The sequence below is a fragment of the Alosa sapidissima genome, chromosome 18, assembly GCF_018492685.1.
Source record: "Alosa sapidissima isolate fAloSap1 chromosome 18, fAloSap1.pri, whole genome shotgun sequence".
In the NCBI taxonomy this organism is placed as follows: domain Eukaryota; kingdom Metazoa; phylum Chordata; class Actinopteri; order Clupeiformes; family Clupeidae; genus Alosa; species Alosa sapidissima.
The window spans coordinates 28075565-28103388 of NC_055974.1; the positions used below are offsets into that span (position 1 = coordinate 28075565).

The window sequence follows — 27824 nt, forward strand, 5'->3', positions numbered from 1 at the left end:
CTTTTCCACTTTTGAAAAAACTCCTGAAGACCCAGCTCTTTAGAGAACATCTACTCTCATAGCAACACTTACAACAAGTCTTACTGATCCTAGCACTCACCAGCCGTTTTAAACTGACAAGTAAATGTTAAAAACAGCACTCACCGACGCACTTATTCTTACTGTACTCTAATGTTTTTTTTTAAACTGTCCTAAAATTGTGAGAATTGTTCTAAAACTTACTGTTTACCATGTTGTTAGTCGCTTTGGTTAAAAAGCGTCAGCCAAATGTAATGTAATGTAATGTAATATTCCCACGACACACTCCACATAATGATGTCACTGAAACACACGTTCACACACACACACACACACACACACACACATATTCCCACCACACACGCCACATACTGATGCCACTTTCCAACACACACACTGATATGGTCCACATATCAGCTCTGCATCCATACTTAACAAAGACACACACACACACACACACACACACACACAAACAAGTGAACTATTTTTCTTCTTCATGACTACTCACACATTTCTATGATTACTCTGTGTGGTAACTCTCTCACACACTCTTTCACTCTCCCTCCCTCTTTCTCTCTCTTTCTACTCTCTCTCCTACGCCCCTTCCTCACTCTCCCTCTCCCTCTCTCTCTCTCTCTCCCTCTCTCTCTCTCTCGCTCCCTCTCTCTCTCTCTCTCTCTACCCCTCTCTCTCTCTCTCTCTGTAGCCCATGACCATTTGGGCAACGGCAGGAAAAAATAAGGCCGAGGTCCAGAGGTCCAGCAGGCACTGCAACATAAACACATCCACTGGAACGGAGTTCCTGTCAGGAATGGCACAGGACACACACACACACACACACACACACACACACACACACGCATACACACACATGAGAAGCAGTGGTTTCTTCAGTATCGCTCCCTTTCTATCTTACTTGTTTACTGCTTCTCAATTATACCTGATTTACCTTTCTGCCATATCTTTCTGTCTATCACCCTCCCTCTCTCTCTCCTTCCCTCTCTCTCTCTCTCGCCTTCTCTCCCTCTCTCTCTCCTTCCCTCTCTCTCTCTCTCTCTCTCTCTCTCTCTTCCTCATTCCCTCTCTCTCTGTCTCTACCTCCCTCTCTCACCATCTCTCTCTCTCCCTCCCTCCCTCCCTCTCTCTCCATCTCTCCCTCCCATCATCTCTCCCTCTCTCTCTCTCTTTCCTTTTCCCTCTCTCTCTCTTTCCCTCCCTCCCTCTCTCTCTCTCTCCCTCCCTCCCTCCCTCCCTCTCTCTCTCTCTCTCTTTCCTCTCTCTCCATCCATTTTTGTCCACTTTTCAAACGGTGAAACTTCCCAGGCGGACCAGCCCAGCCTCCACCCAGCCCGGACACACACACTCACTCACACACACACACGCATGCAAGCACACACGCACACTTGTACACACACACATACACACACACACACACACACACACTCTCTCTCTCTCTCTCTCTCTCTCTCCCTCTCTCTCACAGACAGACAGACACACACACACACACACAACTGGTGTCTTTCCTCCACCGAACTCTCTGTTACACACACACACACACACACACACACACAGAGTGGCTGCTGTCTCTCCTCCAGCCCCCTCTCTCTTTAAGGAAGGCTGCTAAGTGCCGACGCCCAGGCTGGATGTGAACACCTTTTCCAGTCCACTAATTACCCTCACACACACACACACACACACACACACACGCAACCACACACTGAAAACACGCAGAAAGTCCAAGCCCCTCCCAGTCTCACACACACACACACACACACACACTCACTCATTCAGTCAGTGAGGGAGAAGCTCCATTCCACTCCACTCTGCACACACACCCTCTGTCACACACAAACACACACACACACAGTCAAACTCTCAGTCAGTCGCTGCTGCTGCTATCATGAAGCCTACATGGATAGTTCTGCTGCTTGTGTCCTTCACATTCCTTCACACAGGTAAGACTGCTGCTTAAGTGTCCTGCTTGTGTGTGTGTGTGTATGGGTGTGAGTGTGTGTGTGTGTGTGTGTGTGTGTTTGCACACTATGGGTTTGCGGGGAGCTGGGATGCATTCATCAGTTAGACAGACTATTTCTGGGTGTCTGTGTGTGTTGGTGTTTGTGTGTGTGTGTGTGTATGTGTGTGTGTGTGTGTGTTTGGAGTTTGAAGCATGTGTCCTGCCTGCCTGTGTGGATTGGTTGAGGTCAGGGAGATGAGTGAGACCATGAGTGGACCAGCAGCTCCATTGAAAACGAGTGCTTAACCTGTTGAGGAGTCAATTATTTTCCTGGTTCCTTCTAGAATTATATGCAAACAATCTATAGTTTCAGTGTTCCTTATACAGTCTATGGGGGAAATCTCTGAGGGTAATTGTGACATCATAATGTGGAACTCTCGGTTCGCGAACATTCTAATCACATATTTGTGACCGTACTCCTCAACAGCTTAAGTCCTCTCATCTGAGTCTTACACAGGGTCGGGGTCAGCCTGAAGGAGCCCAGCACCGTGGGGTAGGGTGGGGTAGTTTGGTCAGGTAAGGTCAGGTCTGCTGGAAGACATCAAGGCGTCCATGACCAAGGGTTCGAGGGGCGCCCCGATCGGATTAGAGGTGTAGGAACAGGGTGGGGCGTCTGAGACCCCCTGATGGGTGTGTGTGTGTGTGTGTGTGTGTGTGTGCTACTTCCACCGGGAGAGAGTGTGGATGACCAGACAGCGTGCTGCACATTTTACAACTTACAACTGACCCGTCCACATTTTACAACTTACAGTTGACACGTGGAGTGATACATCTGTGCATTTGAACTATTTTTGTTCTCAAATGCAGAAAATCAATTTTGCATGACTTCTCTCGAGTATCGTAAAAGCTCTGTGACACTATGATAGCAAGAACACAGCACTCCCTCTGTGTTGAACATGTTTCAGGTGAACTATCGAGAATATGAATGTAATCACAAGGGAATCACCACGATGTCCGCATATGTGTGCTGTGTCATCGTATCTCTGGGTTACATCCTGAGATAGCGTCCCTTTGGAGTTGTATTTCAACTCGGACAGCGGCGTGCACGAGTCATCCTAGCGTCCAGACGTTTGAACGCGCTCCAGACACATCAAACGGGCTTAAAGCGGGCTCTTCCGCTAGAGCCGGGCCGGGCCGCGATAAGCCCCCTGGTATGTCCACGCCTCCGGCTCCCTCCGGCCCGTTCCCACGTCCTGCGGCCCCCCCGCTCGCCGCTGGCTATTTGGTGGGGACAGACGCGCCCAGGAATCAGACGCGGCAGGGTGGCCGTAATGAGTCAACGACCGAGAGAGAGAGAGAGAGAGAGAGAGGGAGAGAGAGAGAGAGGGAGAGAGAGAGAGAGAGCCTGCGAGAGAGAACAAGCAAGCAAGAGGACGGCAGGAAAGGAGTGAAACCCACAGCAATTACAGCCTGTTTGCACACACACACACACACACACACACACACACACATTACAGCCTGTTTGTAGAACAGTGATAGGGCACTGGCCTCAACTAATCCGTGGCAGATGGTTTTAGTGTTGAGTACAGTGTTTTGTACAGTGGAGAAGAGGGGCTCAAAATCAAAAGTTAAAGTTGTTTATTTCAGTTCTTAGAGAGACTGAGGATGGTGCCGTTTGGGAAAAGAAATAGCCACTGTTTCACAGTGCTCTCAACGTCACTTCCATTGTCCACATGCCGTAGCAACAAAACTCTCAACAGTGCGACTTTGACCTCTTTGCAAGATATACAAACAGACGGCAAAATGTTTAATCTGATCATCCTCACCGATGACAACAGGAAAGGACTGAGCACAGATCAATCAGGAGTCGGACTGTGAGAGTGTCCGAAAGCTTCTGCTGGGTGGGGGGAGGAGTCAGACTGTGAGAGTGTCCGAAAGCTTCTGCATGGTGGGGAGCATAGCACGTGTCTACAGGCGACGCCTCTGAGTCCTTCCAATGTGCTACTCACATATAATGTGACTGTATGGGATTTATTTCATACAAGCAAGCAGACACACACACACATACACACACACACACACACACACACACAAGCAAGCACACAGAGGAACAAGGAAACACACTGACAAACATTTGTTCGTTGACCCCTGTTGCTAAATGGAATAAAAGCAAGAAAGAAAGATTTTTGGAGTGCGACCATTCTGTGATTTTATACTAGCAAGCAGACACACACACACGCAAGCACACACACACACACACTCACGAGCGAAAACTCACACACAGAGAAGGACACATATACACAAAATCAAACGCACACATGCACAATTGCACACTCAATTACATACATAAAGTTGCAAGAATAAGGGATGGAGTAGGAGATGGAGACGGAGAAGATGGAGAAATTGACAAGTGTGATTTATTTTTGCGGAGAGAATGTGCAGGACTGAGCGGCGGTCACATTTTGTACCGCTTTGTGGTACATCTAGTTTCATACAAACTGAGTTTTTTTCTAAAAGAAGGGTTAGAGGAAATAGATCCAGTTTCTTAAAAACTCACCACCAAACCGACGATGTCTATGTGTGAATGCTGCCACTAATGTTGTCCTGTGTTCTGAGGAATGGGTGTGTTTGGAGCGTGTGGTCATTTGCACAGGGAGGAATGGATGTGTTTGGACCGTGTGGTCATTTGCACAGGGAGGAATGGGTGTGTTTGGACCGTGTGGTCATTTGCACAGGGAGGAATGGATGTGTTTGGACCGTGTTGTCATTTGCACAGGGAGGAATGGATGTGTTCGGACCAGAACATCGTGTACGATACGGATCGCAGGTCGACCGCTGTGTCCACACATCCCAGGCTACTCTCGTGTCGACCGCTGTGTCCACACATCCCAGGCTACTGGCCAGGGCTTTCACGCCTCTAATAAATCAGGGGTTTCACACATTAGCCTGAGCAGTTTAGCAGTGCCCTCTATGTCATGTGGAGTTATTGCCGTGTGATCTCAGGAGAACGCATCTAAATAAATCCATTATTTACCCACGTTGCCATGGAAACCCGCAGAGAATGTGAAGAGTTTGGGTTTAAAACGCTATATCTCCATTTTTACAAACATTAAAAAGTTGTGTAATTTAATTGTGTATTTCAGGTAATATCAATAAAGTTGCAGTTGTGTTGTTTTGATTGAGTACAGCTTAATCAAACAACAACACCCAATTACAGCTCTACTGAAATTAAAACAACATTTTGAAAAATGATTTATGAAAATTCGTTGAAATGGAGGATATAGCATACAGTGTATAAAACTCTTCATATCTCTTCATATCTCTATGGCTACAGGTGTATAGCATATATCCAACTCTTCATATCTCTATGAATAAGCGTTTAGGATTCGCTTGGCTACAGGTGTGCGGTGACCATGTTGGGGGGGGGGGGGGGGGGGTAACCTTTTGTTTTCCTTTTTTTTAATTTAAATTTCTTCAACATTTATCACCCAGGGGATATACATACGAGATGAAACACAAAGAAAAGAAGCACAAGACACACAAAAAAAAACAGAAAATCAGACACAAACAAAAGACAAAAAACAAAAATCCAGAAGACACAAAGAAAAAATACTAGCCTAGAAATCTAGACGCACCCTAGCGGCGGCAAATTAATTTGCTCAGCCTGTACGTCTAGTATCAAACCATAGGGATTTCTATTGGCTGACGCCGTGGACTTCATCCAATCACAGTGCTCTATTTTGTTAGAGAGTCTTAAGGCGGGCTTAACAGGATAACGACAGTCCTGCGACGGTGAACAACAAGGAAGGTGGCTATGGCGAACGAAGAGCGGTTGTTTGAATCGGCGTTGGCGTCAACTTTGGAGGAGTTGAGTTGGACTTGTGCTTTTCTTTGAAAGTTGAGCAACACAATGCACTTAAGTCATTCCTTTCGAAGAAGGATGTATTTGCCGTTTTGCCGACCGGATACGGATATGGTCGTAGCACTGGCCTATTGCATGCCTAGGCAGTTTGAAAGACAATTCTCTGCCCGCCCCTTGGATTAAGCGAGGTGAATGGTTCGATTCCAGACTATACATTTCAATGATATAGGATGGCCGCCAGGCTAAAAAAATACATAAGTAAATTTAAAATAAAATAAGAAGAGAAAAGAAGTAAAGAGAAATGTGTGTGTGTGCTTGTGCATGGGTGTGTGTGTGTGTGTGTGTGTGTGCGCAGTGTTTGTGTGTGGGATGCATCATGTGCACATCATCTGCCCTTCTTTTCCTTTTTAATGTATGTTGTGTTTTTAATGTATGTTGTGTTTTAATGTTGTGTTTTTAATGTATGTTGTGTTTTTAATGTATGTTGTGTTTTAATGTATGTTGTGTCATGTCTGTCATGTCTGTGTGTTCTGAATGGACCCCGAGTCTAGCACAAAAGGTGATGATGATGATGATGATGATGAAATTGTCACTACTGAATGTCTCCTGTAGGATAGACTGGCATCTGACACAACTTATAGACCTTGGCTGTGGTGGGCTAGCGTGCAGTAGCCTGTAGGGTGGTGGTAGTGTAGTGGTTAGGGAGCTGGGCTAGCGTGCAGTAGCCTGTAGGGCTGTGGTAGTGTAGTGGTTAAGGAGCTGGGCTAGCGTGCAGTATAGCCTGTAGGGCTGTGGTAGTGTAGTGGTTAGGGAGCTGGGCTAGCATGCAGTAGCCTGTAGGGCTGTGGTAGTGTAGTGGTTAAGGAGCTGGGCTAGCGTGCAGTAGCCTGTAGGGCTGTGGTAGTGTAGTGGTTAGGGAGCTGGGCTAGCGTGCAGTAGCCTGTAGGGTGGTGGTAGTGTAGTGATTAAGGAGCTGGGCTAGCGTGCAGTATAGCCTGAAAGTTGTGGGTTCAATTCCCGGCTTCCATCGTTGTGGCCTTGAGCAAGTTGCTCTTGGGACAGTGTAATCCCTTGCAATAGTTCACATATGTCACTTTGGACAACAGTGTCTGCTAAATTCATACAATTTAAACACATATATATATATATATATATATATATATATATATATATATATATTATAAATAAAAAAAAATAATGTAAAAATCTTACAATAGGTTTTACTTCCATGAAAACAGCTGTAGATGAGACCATGTTGAGCGCTCCGCCATCATCAGGATAAGCTCAACCATGATCAGCTGCCATTATCAGGATAAGCTCAACCATTATCAGGATAAGCTCCACCATGATCAGCTGCTAATGATCATGACATTAGAGACATCATTGGGCTCTTGGAAAGAATGGACAAAAACATTTGCTGAGTTTGGTCTCTTCTTCTGAACTTAGTTTGCGTAATTGTTGAATCAGGAAGGGCTTGTGGTTTTGTAGCAGGGATGGAAATTAGCCACCCGCCCCCCGCCAAATGCGGGTAGTTTTGTGCGCTGGCGGGTGAATTTGGTCAACTTACCAGCCACTGTGGTGGGTAGATAAATAGAGCTAGCATAGGCTACCACAAATAGTCAGATCCGATCTAATTTTCATAGTTATTGACGGTTAAAAATAAGAAAGTGTCTGTAGGGATCATGTAACGTTACCAGCCGTAAATCGCGCTGATTTGAAGTTCTACAACAACTACCAGTGAGCCGCCACCTGCAGCATAGCCTAGTCACTGGTGCAGTACTTCACTTTTTGCCATTACTATTAAGAAACTGTCGCTATGCTTTCATGTGCCACTGCTAGCTTATTTCAGGATGACTGCATAAACAAATCTAGTGAGATCTGTGTATCTGCGTTGTATCTAAACAGACTAATATTCTCACGCGAATTTGTCTTTTGAAGTGGCCCGTACAGTAGCTATTTTAATCCGGCCCGCGACACCTTCACAGAAAACAAGATGACATTCTACTATTTAGACCTATGAGGCAAACAGGCGGACATCTCCACTCCCATTCGTCGTGGTGGAATATCACACAAACTTTTCATTCAAGAAATTACAAACAGCAGAACTTACCGAACACAAAGGTGTAAAACATTCCGTTATGCAATTAGCCGTTCTAGAGTAATCCGGTTTTGAAATTGAAGCAAATGTCTACAAGGTCTAACTTTGGACTGTTGTAATACACAATACGGCCAAATACAAAATAAATGTTAACAATATCGCCTAGATAACTGTAAATATTAAAACCAGAGTTTTTCCAATGTAGTTTCACAAAATGCTAAGCATTAAGTTTCCTAAAGCTGAGCTGTGCATTTATTGTTCAGTGCATGATTTCATAACAGGCCAAACAGAAAATAAATGCTAAATGTTAAATATAGCCTTGATACCTGTAAATATTTAAATCAGATGATGTACAGTATAGTTAGATCAAGTTGGAGAGTCGATTATAGGATGCTCCAGAACTCACACAAACGGAGTGTTAAAGGAGCCACACCACTTTTATGACATGACACTATGGCATATTATTGTGGTTCTGTTGGCTTATAGTTTTGTTGCTACTGTGCTTGTAGGTTTAGGGCAAAATTCAGCACATTTTAGTCGTATCGCAATAATGCCGATAACCGTGATCATTTTAAGTAGCCTACTATAATCATGATATCACATTTTCATGCAATTTCTCTAGTGGCTGGTAAAAAAGTTAAGTGGCTGGTAGATTTTGGAATCCACCAGCCACAGTGGCAGGTGGAAAAAAATATTTAATTTCCATCCCTGTTTTGTAGTAGTGTCTAAAAGCCTTATTAGCAAAAAAGCCAGGATCTGACCTCCAGTGTGTGTGGAGTGTTTGTGTGTGTGTGTGTGTGTGTGTGTGTGTGTGTGTGTGTATGTGTGACTGCTGGTCATCTGGGGTCTGATGACTAAATACAAAAATATCACCCCACTGTCAGAGATCTGTTAAGCATTTGGATTGTCCAGATAATGCCCTGCAACACAACACACACACACACACACACACACACACACACTTCAGACGAGTGTTGGCAGTCCTGGTGGAAAAATGAACGAGGGGAAATTGTTAGTTTTGGACGGGCCTGAAGCTCATTGCCCTGTAACGACCCCTTCACCACCCTCCATGTGCTCCACACCACCTCCCCCTCCCCCACGAGCTGATAGCCAGAGGGAGCCCATACACCACTTCCCCTCACTGGTAGACGGGACCCGGGGCTGGGGTGGGTGGGGGTGGTGGGAGGGGGTTATCATTGTCCCCTGATGCCGTAATCTGCCCACTATCAGTGCAAATCTTCCCCTCTGAATGATGCCATCGCAAGCTGGGGGCAGAAACAGCCTGTGGGGATTCTCACCATACCTCACCCACACACACACACACACACACACACACACACACACGCACACACACACACACACACACACACACAAACAGACACACAATACCACACCATACCTCACCCACACACACACACACACACACACACAAACACAAACAGACACACAATACCACACACACACACACAAACAGACACACCATACCTCACCCACACACACACACAATACCACACACACACACACACACACACAAACAGACACACAATACCACACCATACCTCACCCACACACACACACACACACAAACAGACACACAATACCACACCATACCACACACACACACACACACAATACCACACCATACCTCACCCACACACACACACACACACAAACAGACACACAATACCACACCATACCACACACACACACACACACAAACAGACACACAATACCACACCATACCTCACCCACACACACACACACACACACAAACAGACACACAATACCACACCCACACACACACACAAACAGACACACAATACCACACCATACCTCACCCACACACACACACACACACAAACAGACACACAATACCACACCATACCTCACCCACACACACACACACACACAAACAGACACACAATACCACACCCACACACACACACAAACAGACACACAATACCACACCATACCTCACCCACACACACACACACACACACAAACAGACACACAATACCACACCCACACACACACACACACAATACCACACCATACCACACACACACACACACACAAACAGACACACAATACCACACCATACCTCACCCACACACACACACACACACACAAACAGACACACAATACCACACCATACCTCACCCACACACACACACACACACACAAACAGACACACAATACCACACCATACCTCACCCACCCACACACACACACACACACAAACAGACACACAATACCACACCATACCTCACCCACACACACACACAAACAGACACACAATACCACACCATACCACACACACACACACACACAAACAGACACACAATACCACACCATACCTCACCCACACACACACAAACAGACACACAATACCACACCATACCACACACACACACACAAACAGACACACAATACCACACCATACCACACACACACACACAAACAGACACACAATACCACACCATACCTCACCCACACACACACACACACACACACACACACAAACAGACACACAATACCACACCCACCCACACACACACACAAAAACACACACACACAATACCACACCATACCACACACACACACACACACAATACCACACCATACCTCACACACAAACAAACACACACACACCATACCAAGCTTATCAGGGGGTGTCTCTTCCTACATGCCACCATAATATTGTAAACACACAGTCAGACTAGCACACTAATGTTTTCCTCTTCAACAACACATAGCACACATTCAGACTAGCACACTAATGTTTTCCTATTCAACAACACATAGCACACAGTCAGACTAGCACACCAATGTTTTCCTCTTCAACAACACATAGCACACAGTCAGACTAGCACACCAATGTTTTCCTCTTCAACAACACATAGCACACAGTCAGACTAGCACACCAATGTTTTCCTCTTCAACAACAACAGATAGTATTTATATAGTGTGGGCATCCAAAGCATTTTACAGGAAAGGGGGGGACCTCATCTGGGTGATGCAAAGCAGCTATTGCGTGCCACATGCTCACTTGAGGTGTAGATAGGGTTGCCACCTGTCCAGGATTTTCCTGATTGTCCAGGATTTTCATGGTCTGTCCAGGAAAATAAAAATAAAAATCCTGGACACTGAATGTCCCAGATTTTTGTACATGATGTGCAAAATGTGTATTTCCGTTTAATTGAAGCGTGCCTACGTCCATAAACGTATGCACAGCCTTATTGGCTCTACAAAAATGACGTAGCATAACATGGTTGGTGGTGGTGGGGGCACGCACCGTGGAGGTTCATTAGAAATGGTAAGGTGGAGACGGAGAGTGTGTGACAAGGAGAGACAGAGAAAGGAAAGTTTATTCCACATAAGCAAAAAAGCAGAACCTAATTATGTATTCCCCCTTTTTTCTCAATACTGCCCCCAGGTGTCCACAACTAAAAACTGTTGAAAATATAACAAAATAATAAAGGTCTGCTATTAAATAAAGCAATTAACTAAACAAATAACTAGAAATTGTCATTCTTACTAATTTTAGCTATACAATTGTCACTTAGAATGACGTTTTTTATCTTGGGTTAGATGTGCGAAAGGTGCCGTTGCTTACAAACAAAAAGGTCGATTGGATGGTCAAAATGTCCAGGATTTTTGTCAGACACAGGTGGCAACCCTAGGTGTAGAGTGTTTCCAGCTAGCATGCTAGGTGGACTTTTAATACCAAAACCAGCCAGAAATGAAAAGTGTTTACAAAGTAAACCATTGTTTTTTATTCTGGGAAGTCCTCCCTGTTTCCTGAATCACGGCCTCATGGGTGCTTATGTCAGTCATGATTACACCATAACAATGCTAACAGGCTTTTATCTCAACATCAGGAGATGAAGTGATGCTAAATGGCGTCACACACTCACACACATCAACAAATCAGCAGCACACACACACACACACACATCGACAACTCAGCAGCACACACACACACATCAACAACTCAGCAGCACACACACACACACACACCAACAACTCAGCAGCACACACACACACACACACACACACACACATCAACAACTTAGCAGCACACACACACACACACACACATCAACAACTCAGCAACACACACACACATCAACAACTCAGCAGCACACACACACATACACACACACATCAACAACTCAGCAGCACACACACACACACACACACATCAACAACTCAGCAGCACACACACACACACACGCACACACACACACACATCAACAACTCAGCAGCACACACACACACACACACACACACACACACACACACATCAACAACTCAGCAGCACACACACACACACACATCAACAACTCAGCACACACACACACATCAACAACTCAGCAGCGCACACACACACACATCAACAACTCAGCAGCACACACACACACACACACACATCAAAAACTCAGCAGCACACACTCACACACACACATCAACAACTCAGCAGCACACGCACACACATCAACAACTCAGCTGCACACACACACACACACACACACACACACACACACACACACACATCAACAACTCAGCAGCACACGCACACACACACACACACATTAACAACTCAGCAGCACACACACACACACATCAACAACTCAGCAGCACACACACAAACACACACACATTAACAACTCAGCACACACACACACATCAACAACTCAGCACACACACACACACACACACATCAACAACTCAGCAGCACACACACACACACACACACACATCAACAACTCAGCAGCACACACACCCACATCAACAACTCAGCAGCACACACACACATCAACAACTCAGCAGCACACACACACACACACACACACAACAACTCAGCAGCACACACACACACACACACCAACAACTCAGCAGCACACAAACACACACACACACACACACATCAACAACTTAGCAGCACACACACACACACACACACACACATCAACAACTCAGCAACACACACACACACATCAACAACTCAGCAGCACACACACACATACACACACACATCAACAACTCAGCAGCACACACACACACACACATCAACAACTCAGCAGCACACACACACACGCACACACACACACACACACACACACACATCAACAACTCAGCAGCACACACACACACACACACACATCAACAACAAGCAGCACACACACACACACACACACACATCAACAACTCAGCAGCACACACACACATTAACAACTCAGCAGCACACACACACACACACACATCAACAACTCAGCAGCACACCCACACACACATCAACAACTCAGCACACACACACACACACACATCAACAACTCAGCAGCACACCCACACACACATTAACAACTCAGCAGCACACACACACACATCAACAACTCAGCAGCACACACACACACACACACACATCAACAACTCAGCAGCACACACACATACACACACACATCAACAACTCAGCAGCACACACACACACACACACACATCAACAACTCAGCAGCATTGTTAATCTCTTGGTCCTATGGCATCAGGAGTGGGATGCTACGTGTTAGCGGGAGATTTCCCGCTCCAGTGGCACCCTCCCGACAGGGAGTGAGGGTGTTGATGGGAGTGTCGCGGTTGCTCATCTAAAATCTTCTGTAGTCTCCTAAGCATGTCATGACTTGCAAGTTATCACAGCTGTGACCCCGCTATCACCAGGTCTGTGCTGCAGGGAGGGGCCACAGGAAATGAGAGTGGGGGCCAGTGTTGCCAGATTGGGCGGGTGCCTGCCCAATTCAGCTTCTTTTGACTTGGTCGGGTGGGGAAAAATAAGCCGTAGGCAGGCAGATCAAATTTGAGTTCAAATGTTTTTTCTATGACAAAATAGTTTTTGGGGCGTTTTTTTGCTGGAGAATGCGGGTTTTCAAACGTGATTGGGCGGAAATCACTCAACCCAATCTGGCAACACTGAGGGGGTGTTGAAGGCCGACCGAGAATTTGTTTTGCCATTATTTAATTTCTGTCAAGGTTTCATTACATTAATACACAGGATTAGATGTTAAATTCAATTTTGATTTCTGTCAAGGTTCCAGATGAGTATGTGTTTGAGACCAGCTGAGGGGGAGCTGTTGCACTAAATTACACCTAGCTAAAACAAACTTTTAAAATGTATACATGGTTATTTCTTGCTATTTTTAGGTAGTTTTTGAATGATTCAAACTAAAATCCCAACACTTTGAAGTCCTTTTCAAGAGGAGTTTGTCACTCATAAGTTCTTGACCCATTCCAGCTGTTTCCATTGTTAGATATCCTCTCTCACAGGGAGGCTTATACAGGAAGTCTGACAGGAACTCTTGTTTCTGCTGGTTCCAGACACCGTTCCTTGTTCCACTTCCCTGTCAGTCTTATAAAGTTCTCCTGATCTATACGTAAATCATCCCCTTAGAATTATAGGGTTCTTTCTGACATTTTTCTTTCTGACCATCAAACAGCACTTTATTAGTAAGCCTAGTTTGCTCCAGTACAGTTCCGTGGTAGCTTAGCGGTTAAGAAACTAGCTAGCATGCAGTATCCTGTAAAGTTGTGTTTAATACCCGGCTTCCACCATTGTGTCCTTGAGCAAGGCACTTAACCCTGAGTTGCTCTGGTGACAATTTTTTAGTCGATGTTGTCTTTGAGTATATTTGTTGGATGTGTATCCTAGCCGCAAATCAATCTCCCTCTAATTATACAATGAAGCCAACCTTGAACCCCATTTGTACAGTATCAATACATGCACTGCTTGTCCAGGTGTGTGTGTGTGTGAGTGTGACAACAGATAACAGGCCTCTGGTCGTGCCTCTCACACTCCTCAGGGTGTTGGCCGGACAGGAGGTGTGGTGCGGTTGCCGCCGGTAACAATGTTGGGCTGGAAGCAGGAAGCCATTTTTCATAGGCCTGGCCCCTCAGACAGGATATAACAGCAGGGCTTAGGGGTCGAACTGGACGCTCACTCTCTCACTCAGTCTGTCACACACTCACTCACTCACACACACACACACACACAAACACACACACATACACACACTCCAGGGCTAGGGTGGCCATTTTGAAGGCATTAGCACTGGCCGGTGGACCAGAGCCAATCAGGAAATACCACAACTTGCTTGATGACCCGGAAGTGATGGCCATTTAACCCGGAAATGACATGAGCAATTAAGCCTAGCCTGAGGTGTTTTGTCATGCCTGGACAGGGTAATAGTTGCCTTGTCAGTGTCTGTCTGATTTAGCTGCTCAGGCTTCTTTCCTACTGTTTTGTATGGACAGTGCAGCAGAAAGCCAATGCACATGTGAGCGATGTTCTAACCCTGCTTCCCCTTCATCACCTCCTGTTGACAGAAACCCAAGAAATCTCAGCTCCTTCCACAAATGAACAGATCAATCCTACTAAACCCACACCAAGTACCAACGATTCTGAAAGTAAGATAAGTTATATTTGTGAAAAAAATATTATAATATAAGGTCTTTTACTGCTATAGGGCAATTCCACGCAAAACTGTCACGTCCATAACGCCAACTAAATACCATGACATTGTGTTGGCGTTATGGATGTGACAGTTTTGCGTGGAATTGCCCTATACATTTGACTACAATATTTGGTTGTTTTTGCTACTTTTGTCTTTGTGATTCAATGACAATAATATAATAATAATTATTCATTAATATTATAAAATTAATATTATTAAATAATTACATGAATACATAGATAATCATTGTTGTGGTTAGTGTGTGAGATCCTTGAAGACCTTTTACCACCAATAGCCATAACCAGTAAGTTATGAATAACTGGAACCACCAGATTCTTTGACACTGTAGGCGTTTTTAGACAGAGATCCCTCAATAATGATGAGGAAAGGAGTCGTCATTATCGTGCGTTCCAACGTTTAAACAGCTCTCAATCTGGAGTGTTTTCTGACACAGCTGACAGAATGAGCCGACTTACATGGCGTTCACGGTGTCATAACTGTCCTGAACAGAAAATAGGTTTGTATTTTTGAGCTGGATTTAAATCCCACGCCACAGCAGATGATTTCATAATTTAGTAGGCTCTGGGGAAGATGCTGAAGATCATCACGGAAGTAGTCTGATTGAAAGAGACATTACTGGTTTCACAAAATAGCAGTTTGTTCAGGTGCTCAAACACTTATCCATAAGATTCCATTCAAAAACCCCAGTTTGTTGTGATTGATAGATATGATAGCTCCCTTTCCAGGTGATCTCTGGGTTTTAGCCACCATGCTAGCAGTCTGACATGGCGCAGGGGTTTTAGCCACCATGCTAGCAGTCTGACATGGTGTTTTAGCCACCATGCTATCAGTCTGACATGGTGTTTTAGCCACGATTCTAGCAGTCTGACATGGCGCAGGGGTTTTAGCCACCATGCTATCAGTCTGACATGGCATTTTAGCCACCATGCTAGCAGTCTGACATGGTGTTTTAGCCACCATGCTAGCAGTCTGACATGGCGTTTTAGTCACTATGCCAGCAGTCATGGCGCAGGGTCAGGGGTTCCCGCACTGCCATTCAACTACCCGTCACCACCGACCAAACTCTGAAAAGGAGGACACGTGCAGTGTAGGTCCAGACTCCAAGCTGCCTAGGTAAAATCTGGACAAATGGTCATATAGACATAATGCTAGTCATGACTTATGCGTCATTTATACCATTGATTATGTAAGGGATAATGTGTTGTCCGCCGGTCATTATCGAAGTCCCCACAGAGTGAACAGTCCGGAAGGGACTTATTTTTATAATGACGGCGTTCTATAGATTATCCCTTACATAATGATTGGCATTGATATGGAACGGTGATTAAACTTTTTTTACCAGATCTACTTCATAGATGTCCCATTATTCAGAATTAATAGCCAACCCACCAGCCTATCAGAAAAGAGTATTTTTTCTCTCCGGGTGATAAACAGATTTAACAGACCTCCGAACGTTGGAAAGGCCAATTCATGTGAATGGAACTTTCTGCAGCATTTTGAAGAGCCGTATAATAAATTAGCATAATGTTTAACACACCAGCTAGTAATAGCGCTGCGTAAATTATGTCATGGAATGAAAGGTACTTCTCATATTAAAATTAATTCAAACAAATCTCAACATGTGTACATCTATACATACACCCCCCCCCCCCCCCTCTTTCTTTCAGATCAGCCTACCACCACAGTAAAGTCTGGTGAGTTTGAGTGCATCATGAAATTTTAAAAAATATGTGTGTCTGTGTTTGTTTTTCTTAAAAGCTAGACTGTATTTCATGAGACCTTGTCTTTGTGTGTGTGTGTGTGTGTGTGTGTGTGTGTGTGTGTGTGGGCTACTGCTGAATTTTAAGATGACGGTGCATCCACAGCAAAAGCAGTCACAGAACCCCCCGTCAAAACTTCTGAAGTCAAGCCTACAGGTAATACACTACACAGATACACAAACACACACCACACACAAACACACCACATACACACAGCACACACCAGGGCCGGAGTGGGGCCACTTTTCAGCCCGGGAATTTCAGGCCCAAGACCGGCCCAATTTTTCCATAGTGGTGGAAATTGGATAAATGAATGTAGTTTTTATTAGTATAGTTCAACAAATGTGTAAAGGTTATATAATAATTCACTTCAACTGAGAAGTTAACAAAAAATATTCCACTATTCCACAAGTTAACAAAAACAGAAAGAAAGAAAGAAAGAAAGCCTTTGAAATGTAGCCTATCCCACAAATAAAACTATTGAACATATTGAACTAATGTTTAGGCCACATGCATGGTTAGGCTATATTGTTTGGTGATTTAGCCTAGGCTACTCCTTTACTACACCCTTCTGAGCAAGCAAGGCATATAGGTTTATCATGTAATTGCTCTTTCTTACATTAAATAACTTTAATTTATCCTCTCTACTTGTCCCTGTAGTCATGGCCTCCTCATCACTAATTTAGGGCTCATCATTTTCAATGGTCGACTGGTTGATCTGCTGTTCAGAGGCTACAATTTTTACCGCAAAGGCCTACACAGATCAAGCTTCAGTTTTGTTATTTGCATACTGCAAAGTCTATGAATCGGATACAAAAAGCTATATTTTAAGTAATTTAAAGGAGAATTCCGGTGTGATATTGACCTAAAGTGTATCGAAACATGATACCGAGTGTGAACGTATGTCTCATAGCCCATCTCGGCTTGTCCCCTGCACTCCAAAATCTGGCGCTAGTTAGCCGATGCTACCAACATCTTTTTCAATAGTGGTGCTTCGGCATCGGGCTAGCCATGCAAATAAATCACTGTTTTACACCCATTTACGAGGCTCAATGTATCTCCACACTTCATTGGTAGACTTCCGAGGGCCCTGACATTTAAAACGAGACATTGAGAACTTTGAAAAAGCACTGGTAGTTTACTTACAAGACGATTTATACAGACAGTATCTTCACGAAGTTTAGCGTTTGCAGCCATCTTGAATTTAGTCACGATAAGTCGAGCAACGAGTAAGAATGAACAGCTATGATAAGGGATCAGATTCCAAAAATAATTCAGTGGAAATGCATGGATTCCAGTTGCTGCTACTGGAAGAAACTGGAATCCATGCATTTCCACTGAATTATTTTTAAAAATTAACATTTTTAATTTTTTACATTTTTAAAAGTGTAAGGAAGGAAGGAAGGTCGTAGATGATGGTTGATGGTTGTACTTACTGAATGTTTGTTAATTAATCATGAGAGTGCCTTCTCTCTTCTTTATCCATGATGCGTTGCTATTCTAGTGAATCTTGAGTGAGTGAATGTGTGTGTGTGTGTGTGTGTGTGTGTGTGTGTGTGTGTGCTGCTGAGTTGTTGATGTATGTGTGTGTGTGTGTGTGTGCTGCTGAGTTGTTGATGTGTGTGTGTGTGTGTGTGCTGAGTTGTTGATGTGTGTGTGTGTGTGTGTGCTGCTGAGTTGTTGATGTGTGTGTGTGTGTGTGCTGCTGAGTTGTTGATGTGTGTGTGTGTGTGTGTGTGTGTGCGTGAGTGAGTGTGTGTGCGTGTGTGTATGTGTGTGTATGTTTGTGTGTGTGTGTGTGTATGTCCAGTATCTCTGAAGAAGAAACCGCAGGATTTCACCAAAGCTTGCTTTTCTGGGAACTCGATGTTAAGGTCTAGTATGATCTAGCCAGTAGGCAGATCATGAGCTAGATTTCTTGATCGGGCCCAAGGGTGACCATAAGATGGGGCCCAAGGGTGACCATAAGATGGGGCCCAAGGGTCATTCACCGGCCATAAGATGGGGCCCAAGGGGTGACCATAAGATGGGGCCCAAGGGTGATGCACAGGCCATAAGATAGGATCCAAGGACTTTAATTACAAAGTGAAGAGCAGAGAAACGTTTTTGGTTCATTGGGTGCTTGCTCCAACTGCTGCATCCTGCTGTGTACTTACAGTGTGTGTGTTTGTCTCTCTCTCTCTCTGTCTGTGTGTGTGTCTCTCTCTCTCTCTCTCTCTTTCTCTCTCTCTTTCTCTCTTTTTCTCTGTGTGTGTGTGGTGTCTGTGTGTGTCAGGAAAGGAGACAGTCAATGGCTCAAGCATAAATGATCATGGATCCAGTACACCAGGTAAAGAATCCACATCTATTTTAATTAAGATTGGATGCATCATTACACCCCAGTATACAGTAGCTGTTGATGCTGTGGGTCAATATATTTGTTGCATCCTGTCAAAATAGCTGCAATGCAAATTGTAAAGCAAATTGCTTTCATCTAGATATTAAGAGTTAGACTGAAGACTTTGCACCTCCAAATAATTCAAATTATTATAATAATAATTGATATTTAAATAATAAAGCAAATGAGGACACTTAATGTTTCTCAATCTTTTCAGTATCAGCTTTGGAAGGGACGGCAAAAGCTGTTACAACAACAACAACAACAACAACAAAGACAATGAAAACGAGCACTGTGCCTACTGCGCCTGGATCTGTTCGAAGTGAGTGGCAAAACTAACACATTATATACATTAAAGGAGAGGTGGCAAAACTAACACATTATGTACATTAAAGGAGTTGTATCAAAACTAACACATTATGTAAATTAAAGGAGTTGTGGCAAAACTAACACATTATATACTTTAAAGGAGAAGTGATATAAAGTGACCTAAAGTGTGTTGAAACATGATACCGAGTGTGAACTTTTGTCTCATAGCTCATCTCGGCTTGTCCCCTGCACTCCGAAATCTTGCGCTAGTTAGCCGATGCTACCAACAGGTTTTCGATGGGGGTGCCTCAGGCATCGGCCTAGCCATGCAAATAAATCACTGTTTTATACCCTTTACAAGGCTCAAAGTAGCTCCACACTTCATAGGTAGACTTCCGAGGGCCCTGACATTTTAAAACGAGACATTGAGAACTTTTCAGATTCCAAAAATAATTCCATGGAAATGCATGGATTCCAGTTGCTGCTACTGGAAGCAACTGGAATGCATGCAATTCCACATAATTATTGTGGTATAAGTGTTACGGGTTAGAAATCGCAGTGCCTTGAATGAAAATATATTACGACACATTCAACATTTATTGGCACCCCTTGTAGCGTTCAATAAAAAGAGGTGAAAAAACATATACCCTCGTAGTTGGACACAATTCAATGTATCTTCATAGACACTCGTATCAACTGAAGTTGAACATAAATTGAAAATAAACTTTGTTGCAAAAACGAAGTAGGCCTAAACTGATTTTGTAGGGGTGCCAATAATGATTGCACTTACTGTATGTTTCTATAGCAGCAGATGCTAGTGCAGTGGGTGTCCAGCTGTAAGCTTTCAGGCCTGTAATCACAAGGCAAGAGCAGAAAACAGTTTGCTTTTTGTGTGTGTGTGTGTGTGTGTGTGTGTGTGTGTGTGTGTGTGTGTGTGTGTGTGTGTGTCAGCAGATGATACAGGGAATGACACGAGCGCAGGCCTGGGGGGTCAGGCCGCCCCTACTCAAGGTAAATACTCCACATCCACCTCTAAGATTGCTTGGCTTTACTTTCAACCTATTGACCAAGCTGTACCTATTGACACACAAGCTCTCACAGCGTTAGAGATGGACATTTTAATATTTATTTATCTCCTCATGGTCAGGAACGGACAGCAAGACAACAAATGAGTTTGTGTGTGTGTGTGTGTGTGTGTGTGTGAGAGAGAAAATGTCAAGTATCTCTGAAGAAGGAACTGCAGGATTTCACCAAAGTTTGCTTTCGTGGGGAACTCAATGCTAAGGTCTGGTCTAGTATGATCTAGCCAGTAAGCAGATAGGGCCCAAGGGTGGCCATAAGATGGGGCCCAAGGGTCATGCACCAGCCATAAGATGGGGCCCAAGGACTTTAATTACAAAGTGAAGAGCAGAGAAAAGTTTTGGTTCATTGCGTGCTTGCTCCAACTGCTGCATCCCGCATACTTACAGTGTGTGTGTGTGTGTGTCTCTCTTTCTCTCTCTGTGTCTGTGTGTGTGTGTCTCTCTCTCACTCACTCTGTGTGGTGTCTGTGTGTGTGTTAGGAAAGGATACAGTCAATGGCTCAAGCATAAATGATCATGGATCCAGTACGCCAGGTAAAGAATCCACATCTATTTTAATGAAGTCAAGAATGCCATGGATCAGATTGTTTGTTTCAACCTGTTGATCAAGCTGAAGCAAACCCTCACAGTGCCAGAGATGGACATTTTAATATTTATTAATCTCCTCAGGGTCAGGAACGGACAGCAAGACAACAAATGAGTTTGTGTGTGTGTGTGTGTGTGTGTGTGTGAGAGAGAAAATGTCAAGTATCTCTGAAGAAGGAACTGCAGGATTTCACCAAAGTTTGCTTTCGTGGGGAACTCAATGCTAAGGTCTGGTCTAGTATGATCTAGCCAGTAAGCAGATAGGGCCCAAGGGTGGCCATAAGATGGGGCCCAAGGGTCATGCACCAGCCATAAGATGGGGCCCAAGGACTTTAATTACAAAGTGAAGAGCAGAGAAAAGTTTTGGTTCATTGCGTGCTTGCTCCAACTGCTGCATCCCGCATACTTACAGTGTGTGTGTGTGTGTGTCTCTCTTTCTCTCTCTGTGTCTGTGTGTGTGTGTCTCTCTCTCACTCACTCTGTGTGGTGTCTGTGTGTGTGTTAGGAAAGGATACAGTCAATGGCTCAAGCATAAATGATCATGGATCCAGTACGCCAGGTAAAGAATCCACATCTATTTTAATGAAGTCAAGAATGCCATGGATCAGATTGTTTGTTTCAACCTGTTGATCAAGCTGAAGCAAACCCTCACAGTGCCAGAGATGGACATTTTAATATTTATTAATCTCCTCAGGGTCAGGAACGGACAGCAAGACAACAAATAAGACGGATGACACTAAGGGCCAGTCTCCGTCGGGACAAGGGGAGAATGATCTACAGAGTGGCCAAAGTAGGTGACCAAACATAGATGAGAGCACAACCGTACATAACATAACATTAACATGCATTCACATGGGTGAGATTTATATATTATATAAGGTCTTCATTCAGGTCTTGCTGTCATTCACTCATTTCTGCATTCTCATTGATTTTTTATTACCATTTTCAACATACTGTACTCATACACTAGTGCTCCCACATATGCAGACACAGGGATGCACGTGCACAGACACACACACACACACACACACACACACACACACACACACAGACACACACACGCACACACACACACACACACACACACACACACACACACACACACACACACACACACACAGACACACACACACACACACACACACACACACACACACACAGACACACACACACACAAACACACACACACGCACACACACACACACACACAGACACACACACACAGACACACACACACACACACACACACAGAGACACACACATCATGAATGGACCATGCTGTGTTATTCCTAATTGTACACTTTTGATCCTGTCTCCACAGATGCGGATGGGGAAACAAAGCAGCAGGAGACGGGTAAGACTCTTCCTCCATCTTTACCCCATTTCACTCCATCTTAACCCCAAATTGGGGTCAAATTGGATGGGGGGGGGACAGGTAGTGATATGGCCTTATTCAATTAAGATGTCTCTTGCGGGAGAACGGTTAATTAGGTACGCCATTTGCTCTTGTAAGTTGACAACATTCTGTCTGTTCTCAACATCCTGTTCCCGCTGTTTCTGTGGTATTAACATGATCTGGATTGGGCCATTTCTGAAGACCACTGGATTACCTGACACTTTTAAGAATGGGCCATTTCTAGGCTTTTCTCTCTGACATTGTACTGTGCCTACTTCAGAGACCACTGTTCCCACCTAGTTTTGGCTATAATCAAATGCTTGACCTCTTTAAAAGGCTGAGACCATGTAGTTCCGTAGGACAAAATCAGAATAATTCTGAGAAGTACTGGCACAGAGTTACAAAAGCTAGAATATTGTTTTTTTTTTCTCTGAAAAGCTCTGAACTGACCATTTATTGCTATTGTTGATATATTTATTCCTGGATCCTAGGCCTACTTGTTGAAATTACAAGCGTGGACGTTTTATCGACTGTACTGATGTGATGCTTGTAGAATCTCCGTTAATAACAGGAGCCGTTTGTTTGTGTGCAGACCGCAGGATCCTGTGGATCTTGTTGCCTGTTCTGGGAGTGTTGGTGGCTGGGGTGCTCTTTGTCCTCAAGTTCAAATGCATGAAGGTGCAGGACCATGCAGGTGAGTGTGTCTGCATGAATGTGTGTGTGTGTGTGTGTGTGTGTGTGTGTGTGTGTGTGTGTGTGTGTGTGTGTGTGAGTGTGTTTGTATGTGTGCGTGTGTGTATGTGTGTGTGTAATTGATATCCTGAAGCTACTTATTCCAGTTACCTGTTCCACTTATTATTAACGATTTGTTTATTTTGCTGTCACAGAGCCGACTGAGAACGGGACCGAAAAGTGAGTTTCTCTTCTGTCTTTTTCTTTTCATTTTTAATTCATACCTTCAGTCATTCTCTCTCTCTTTCTCTCTCTCTCTCTCTCTCTATATATATATATATACGCACACACACACACAAACGTACAGCCATATGATTGCCCATATCTGATGTTGTATGTTTCCAATTCTCCAGTGCCTCCTTCCAAAGATCTGACAGCAACAAAGATGGCGTCATGCTCCTGGGGGTGAAGACATCTGGTGGAGAGGAAAATAGTATGTCTCAAACAGACAGAAATAGTATGTCTCAAACAGACAGAAATAGTATGTCTCAGACAGACAGAAATAGTATGTCTCAAACAGACAGAAATAGTATGTCTCAAACAGACAGAAATAGTATGTCTCAAACAGACAGAAATAGTATGTCTCAAACAGACAGAAATAGTATGTCTCAGACTTTTAACAAACAGGCTTACATTTGGGACACTCTTATCGGAGCAGTTGCTAAAGTCAAACTGTCTTTGAAACCCCTGGTGCCATCCTAGGGCCCTATGGTGCCATCTTCTGGGGTGATATGGTGCCATCCTAGGGCCCTATGGTGCCATCTTCTGGGGTGATATGGTGCCATCCTAGGGCCCTATGGTGCCATCTTCTGGGGTGATATGGTGCCATCCTAGGGCCCTATGGTGCCATCTTCTGGGGTGATATGGTGCCATCCTAGGGCCCTATGGTGCCATCTTCTGGGGTGATATGGTGCCATCCTCTGGGGCCCTATGGTGCTATCCTCTGGGGCCCTATGGTGCTATCCTCTGGGGTGATATGGTGCTATCCTCTGGGGCCCTATGGTGCTATCCTCTGGGGCCCTATGGTGCTATCCTCTGGGGCCCTATGGTGCTATCCTCTGGGGTGATATGGTGCTATCCTCTGGGGCCCTATGGTGCCATCTTCTGGGGTGATATGGTGCCATCCTCTGGGGCCCTATGGTGCTATCCTCTGGGGCCCTATGGTGCTATCCTCTGGGGCCCTATGGTGCTATCCTCTGGGGTGATATGGTGCTATCCTCTGGGGCCCTATGGTGCCATCTTCTGGGGTGATATGGTGCCATCCTCTGGGGCCCTATGGTGCTATCCTCTGGGGTGATATGGTGCTATCCTCTGGGGTGATATGGTGCTATCCTCTGGGGTGATATGGTGCTATCCTCTGGGGTGATATGGTGCTATCCTCTGGGGCCCTATGGTGCTATCCTCTGGGGCCCTATGGTGCTATCCTCTGGGGTGATATGGTGCTATCCTCTGGGGTGATATGGTGCTATCCTCTGGGGTGATATGGTGCTATCCTCTGGGGTGATATGGTGCTATCCTCTGGGGCCCTATGGTGCACGGTTTGTCCTACAGCACAATCAGAGAGATGTTTTTTTCCAGAATGGCTCTCAGACCAACTGGGTGGAGGGGGGAGTGGCACAGGCCTGGGTGGAGGGCGGAGTGGCACCAGGTGGGAGTGGCACAGGCCTGGGTGGAGGGGGGAGTGGCACAGGCCTGGGTGGAGGGGGGAGTGGCACAGGCCTGGGTGGAGGGGGCACAGGCCTGGGTGGAGGGGGGAGTGGCACAGGCCTGGGTGGAGGGCGGAGTGGCACCAGGTGGGAGTGGCACAGGCCTGGGTGGAGGGGGCACAGGCCTGGGTGGAGGGGGGAGTGGCACAGGCCCGGGTGGAGGGGGGAGTGGCACAGGCCTGGGTGGAGGGGGGAGTGGCCTGGGTGGAGGGAGGGGGCACAGGCCTGGGTGGAGGGGGCACAGGCCTGGTGGAGGGCACTTACACATTCCGTGTTTTCACATTTTCCGAAGACACTTTGCGTCCCACGCCATCAGTCCACACACTAGAGATCCCGCTCCATCACTCTGCCCATACAGAATCTTGTTCAGCACTCCTGTGTGTGCGCGTGTGTGTGTGTGTGTCTGTGTGTAATGGCTGTGTGTGTATGTGTGTAATGGCTGTGTGTGTATGTGTATGTAATATGTGTGTGTGTGTGTGTATGTGTATGTGTGTGTAATATGTGTGTGTGTGTGTGTGTGTGTTTGTAATGTCAAATGCAGTGGAAGCAGTGTCTTGTTAATCTCTCACTAACCCCCCCGGTGTGTGTGGGTGTGGGTGTGTGACTGTGTGTGTCTCTGTCAGTGTGTAATTGCCAAGGTTGTGGAAGCGAGATCTTGTTAATCTCTCAGTGTGTGTGTGTGTCTGTGTCTGCGTGCGTGCGTGTGTGTGTGTGCGTGCGTGTGTGTGTGTATGCATGTGTGTGTGTGCGTGCGTGTTTGGTGTGTGTGTGTGTGTGTGTGTGTGTGTGTGTGTGTGTGTGCATGTGTGTGTGTGTGTGTGCGTGCGTGCGTGTGTGTATGCATATGTGTGTGTGTGCGTCTGTGTGTGTGTGCATATGTGTGTGTGTGTGTGTGTGTGTGTGTGTGTGTAATTGCGGAGGCAGTGGCGGGGCGGGGAAGGTGTTTCCTGTGATTGGAGATCTCCGCCCAGCGAGAGAGCCTGACGGTGATGACGGATAGGGACTTCCTCACACAAACACTGGGCCTATTTTCAACATGGGGGCCATTGTGTGTCTTTGGGGGGGGGGGGGGGGGGGGGGGTCCTGAGTAAATGTCAGAGTGGCCAGAAAAACTCTGTCTGTGTGTGTGTGTGAGTGTGATCACCAAACTGCATGGGCATATGCAACCATACCAGCACATATGCATACATATATGTGCAAAATGTACACATGCACACATTCAGACATAGGCTTATATCTGATATTCAGACATAGGGTATACAGTATCTGCTCACACACCATACAATGTCTTGTGGGTGACCTAAAAATGAAATACCGTCCTTATGACTGCACACACACACACACACACACACACACACACACACACCTTCCTCTGGTTAGTGTAATGGGAGTGTGTGTGTGTTTAGCTGGTGTGTGTGAGTGTGTGGCGGGAGGCGTGCGTTGTGTGTTCTGTGATTCGTGTGTCGCAGCATCAGGAAGGCTTTTGATTTCATGTTCAGGTCACGCAGGCCCTTTATTGTTGCCTCCACTGCGGTCAACAACACATTGTGCCTCTGTCCTCCGACCAGTCCCGTCCAGGCCACTGACAATCGGGGGACTCAGCGTGCTGACCTCGCTGTAAACAAAGCTAAAAGAACGCCGTTTGAGTCTTGAATTCCGCCACAGACAATGCACGAGAAGTGTGACATCACCCGGCTAGCGGACGTGGATGTTTACGAGACGACAAGTTGGAATCTGTCATCAGAAAGAGAGAGATGAGAGATGAGGGGGAGGGTAGAGCAGACGGAATAGAGAGCGTTGAGGATTTGTTTAGCAACACTTTAGAAACACTTTATACAACTTTTTGTTTTTATAAGACTTTTTCAAACAGACCAGAGAGAGAATTCGCCAGAGTAAAATAAAGGGCAGACAGAAATCTTTGTGGGAAAGTTTAGCGTTGTGTCCAGCTCTTCTTGTAGATGACAACAGCGCCCTCTGGTGTTAACTGGCCTGCACCTACAGAAAAAAAGCAGCAAAGGTGACCCGCTGACAGTGGATCTTGCATGGTGACATCTTTACGTCATCGCTGTATTCCCAGAAGCTGCTAATCATAACACACTCACATGATTCTTATTTAAAGGAAAGTTGACTCTGAAAGTAATTTAAGGTGTTGGAAATTCTCATCGCTGCTTAATTAATGAAGATCATCTTTCGTTCCACAGTGGCAGCCAGATAAGATGGGCAGCAGACGGAACGCAAGAGACACACTGGTCATCTCCTCCCTAACCACCACTGGTCGTCTCCTCCCTAACCACCACTGGGCATCATCCTCTCTTCCCTGGCAACGGAGTCAGCTCAGTAGTTATAGCAAAGAAACGCTGAAGTGGGTTCAATTATAAATCCAATATGACGTGGGGTATTTCCTGTAAGTTAAGCCAGAGTA

At 45.3% G+C, this 27824-nt stretch overlaps 1 protein-coding gene across 3 annotated transcripts; it reads left to right on the forward strand.

Annotated features, from left to right (window-relative positions):
* The first annotated feature begins 1747 nt into the window (after nucleotides 1-1747).
* LOC121690094 (cell wall protein DAN4-like) lies at nucleotides 1748-27824 on the forward strand. 3 transcript variants are annotated; one of them, XM_042070447.1, is made up of 15 exons: nucleotides 1750-1973; nucleotides 15307-15387; nucleotides 17123-17149; nucleotides 17303-17371; nucleotides 19491-19544; nucleotides 19810-19914; nucleotides 20856-20912; nucleotides 21464-21517; nucleotides 22074-22127; nucleotides 22263-22358; nucleotides 22890-22922; nucleotides 23557-23658; nucleotides 23852-23876; nucleotides 24050-24153; nucleotides 27604-27824. In XM_042070447.1, the coding sequence occupies exons 1-15, from the start codon at nucleotides 1919-1921 to the stop codon at nucleotides 27615-27617; spliced, it is 930 nt and encodes a 309-aa protein (XP_041926381.1). In that variant the 5' UTR covers nucleotides 1750-1918; the 3' UTR covers nucleotides 27618-27824. The 3 variants fall into 3 exon arrangements, with proteins under 3 accessions (XP_041926383.1, XP_041926381.1, XP_041926382.1); XM_042070448.1 differs by having other exon boundaries at nucleotides 1759-1973; nucleotides 24050-24129; XM_042070449.1 differs by lacking the exon at nucleotides 22074-22127 and having other exon boundaries at nucleotides 1748-1973.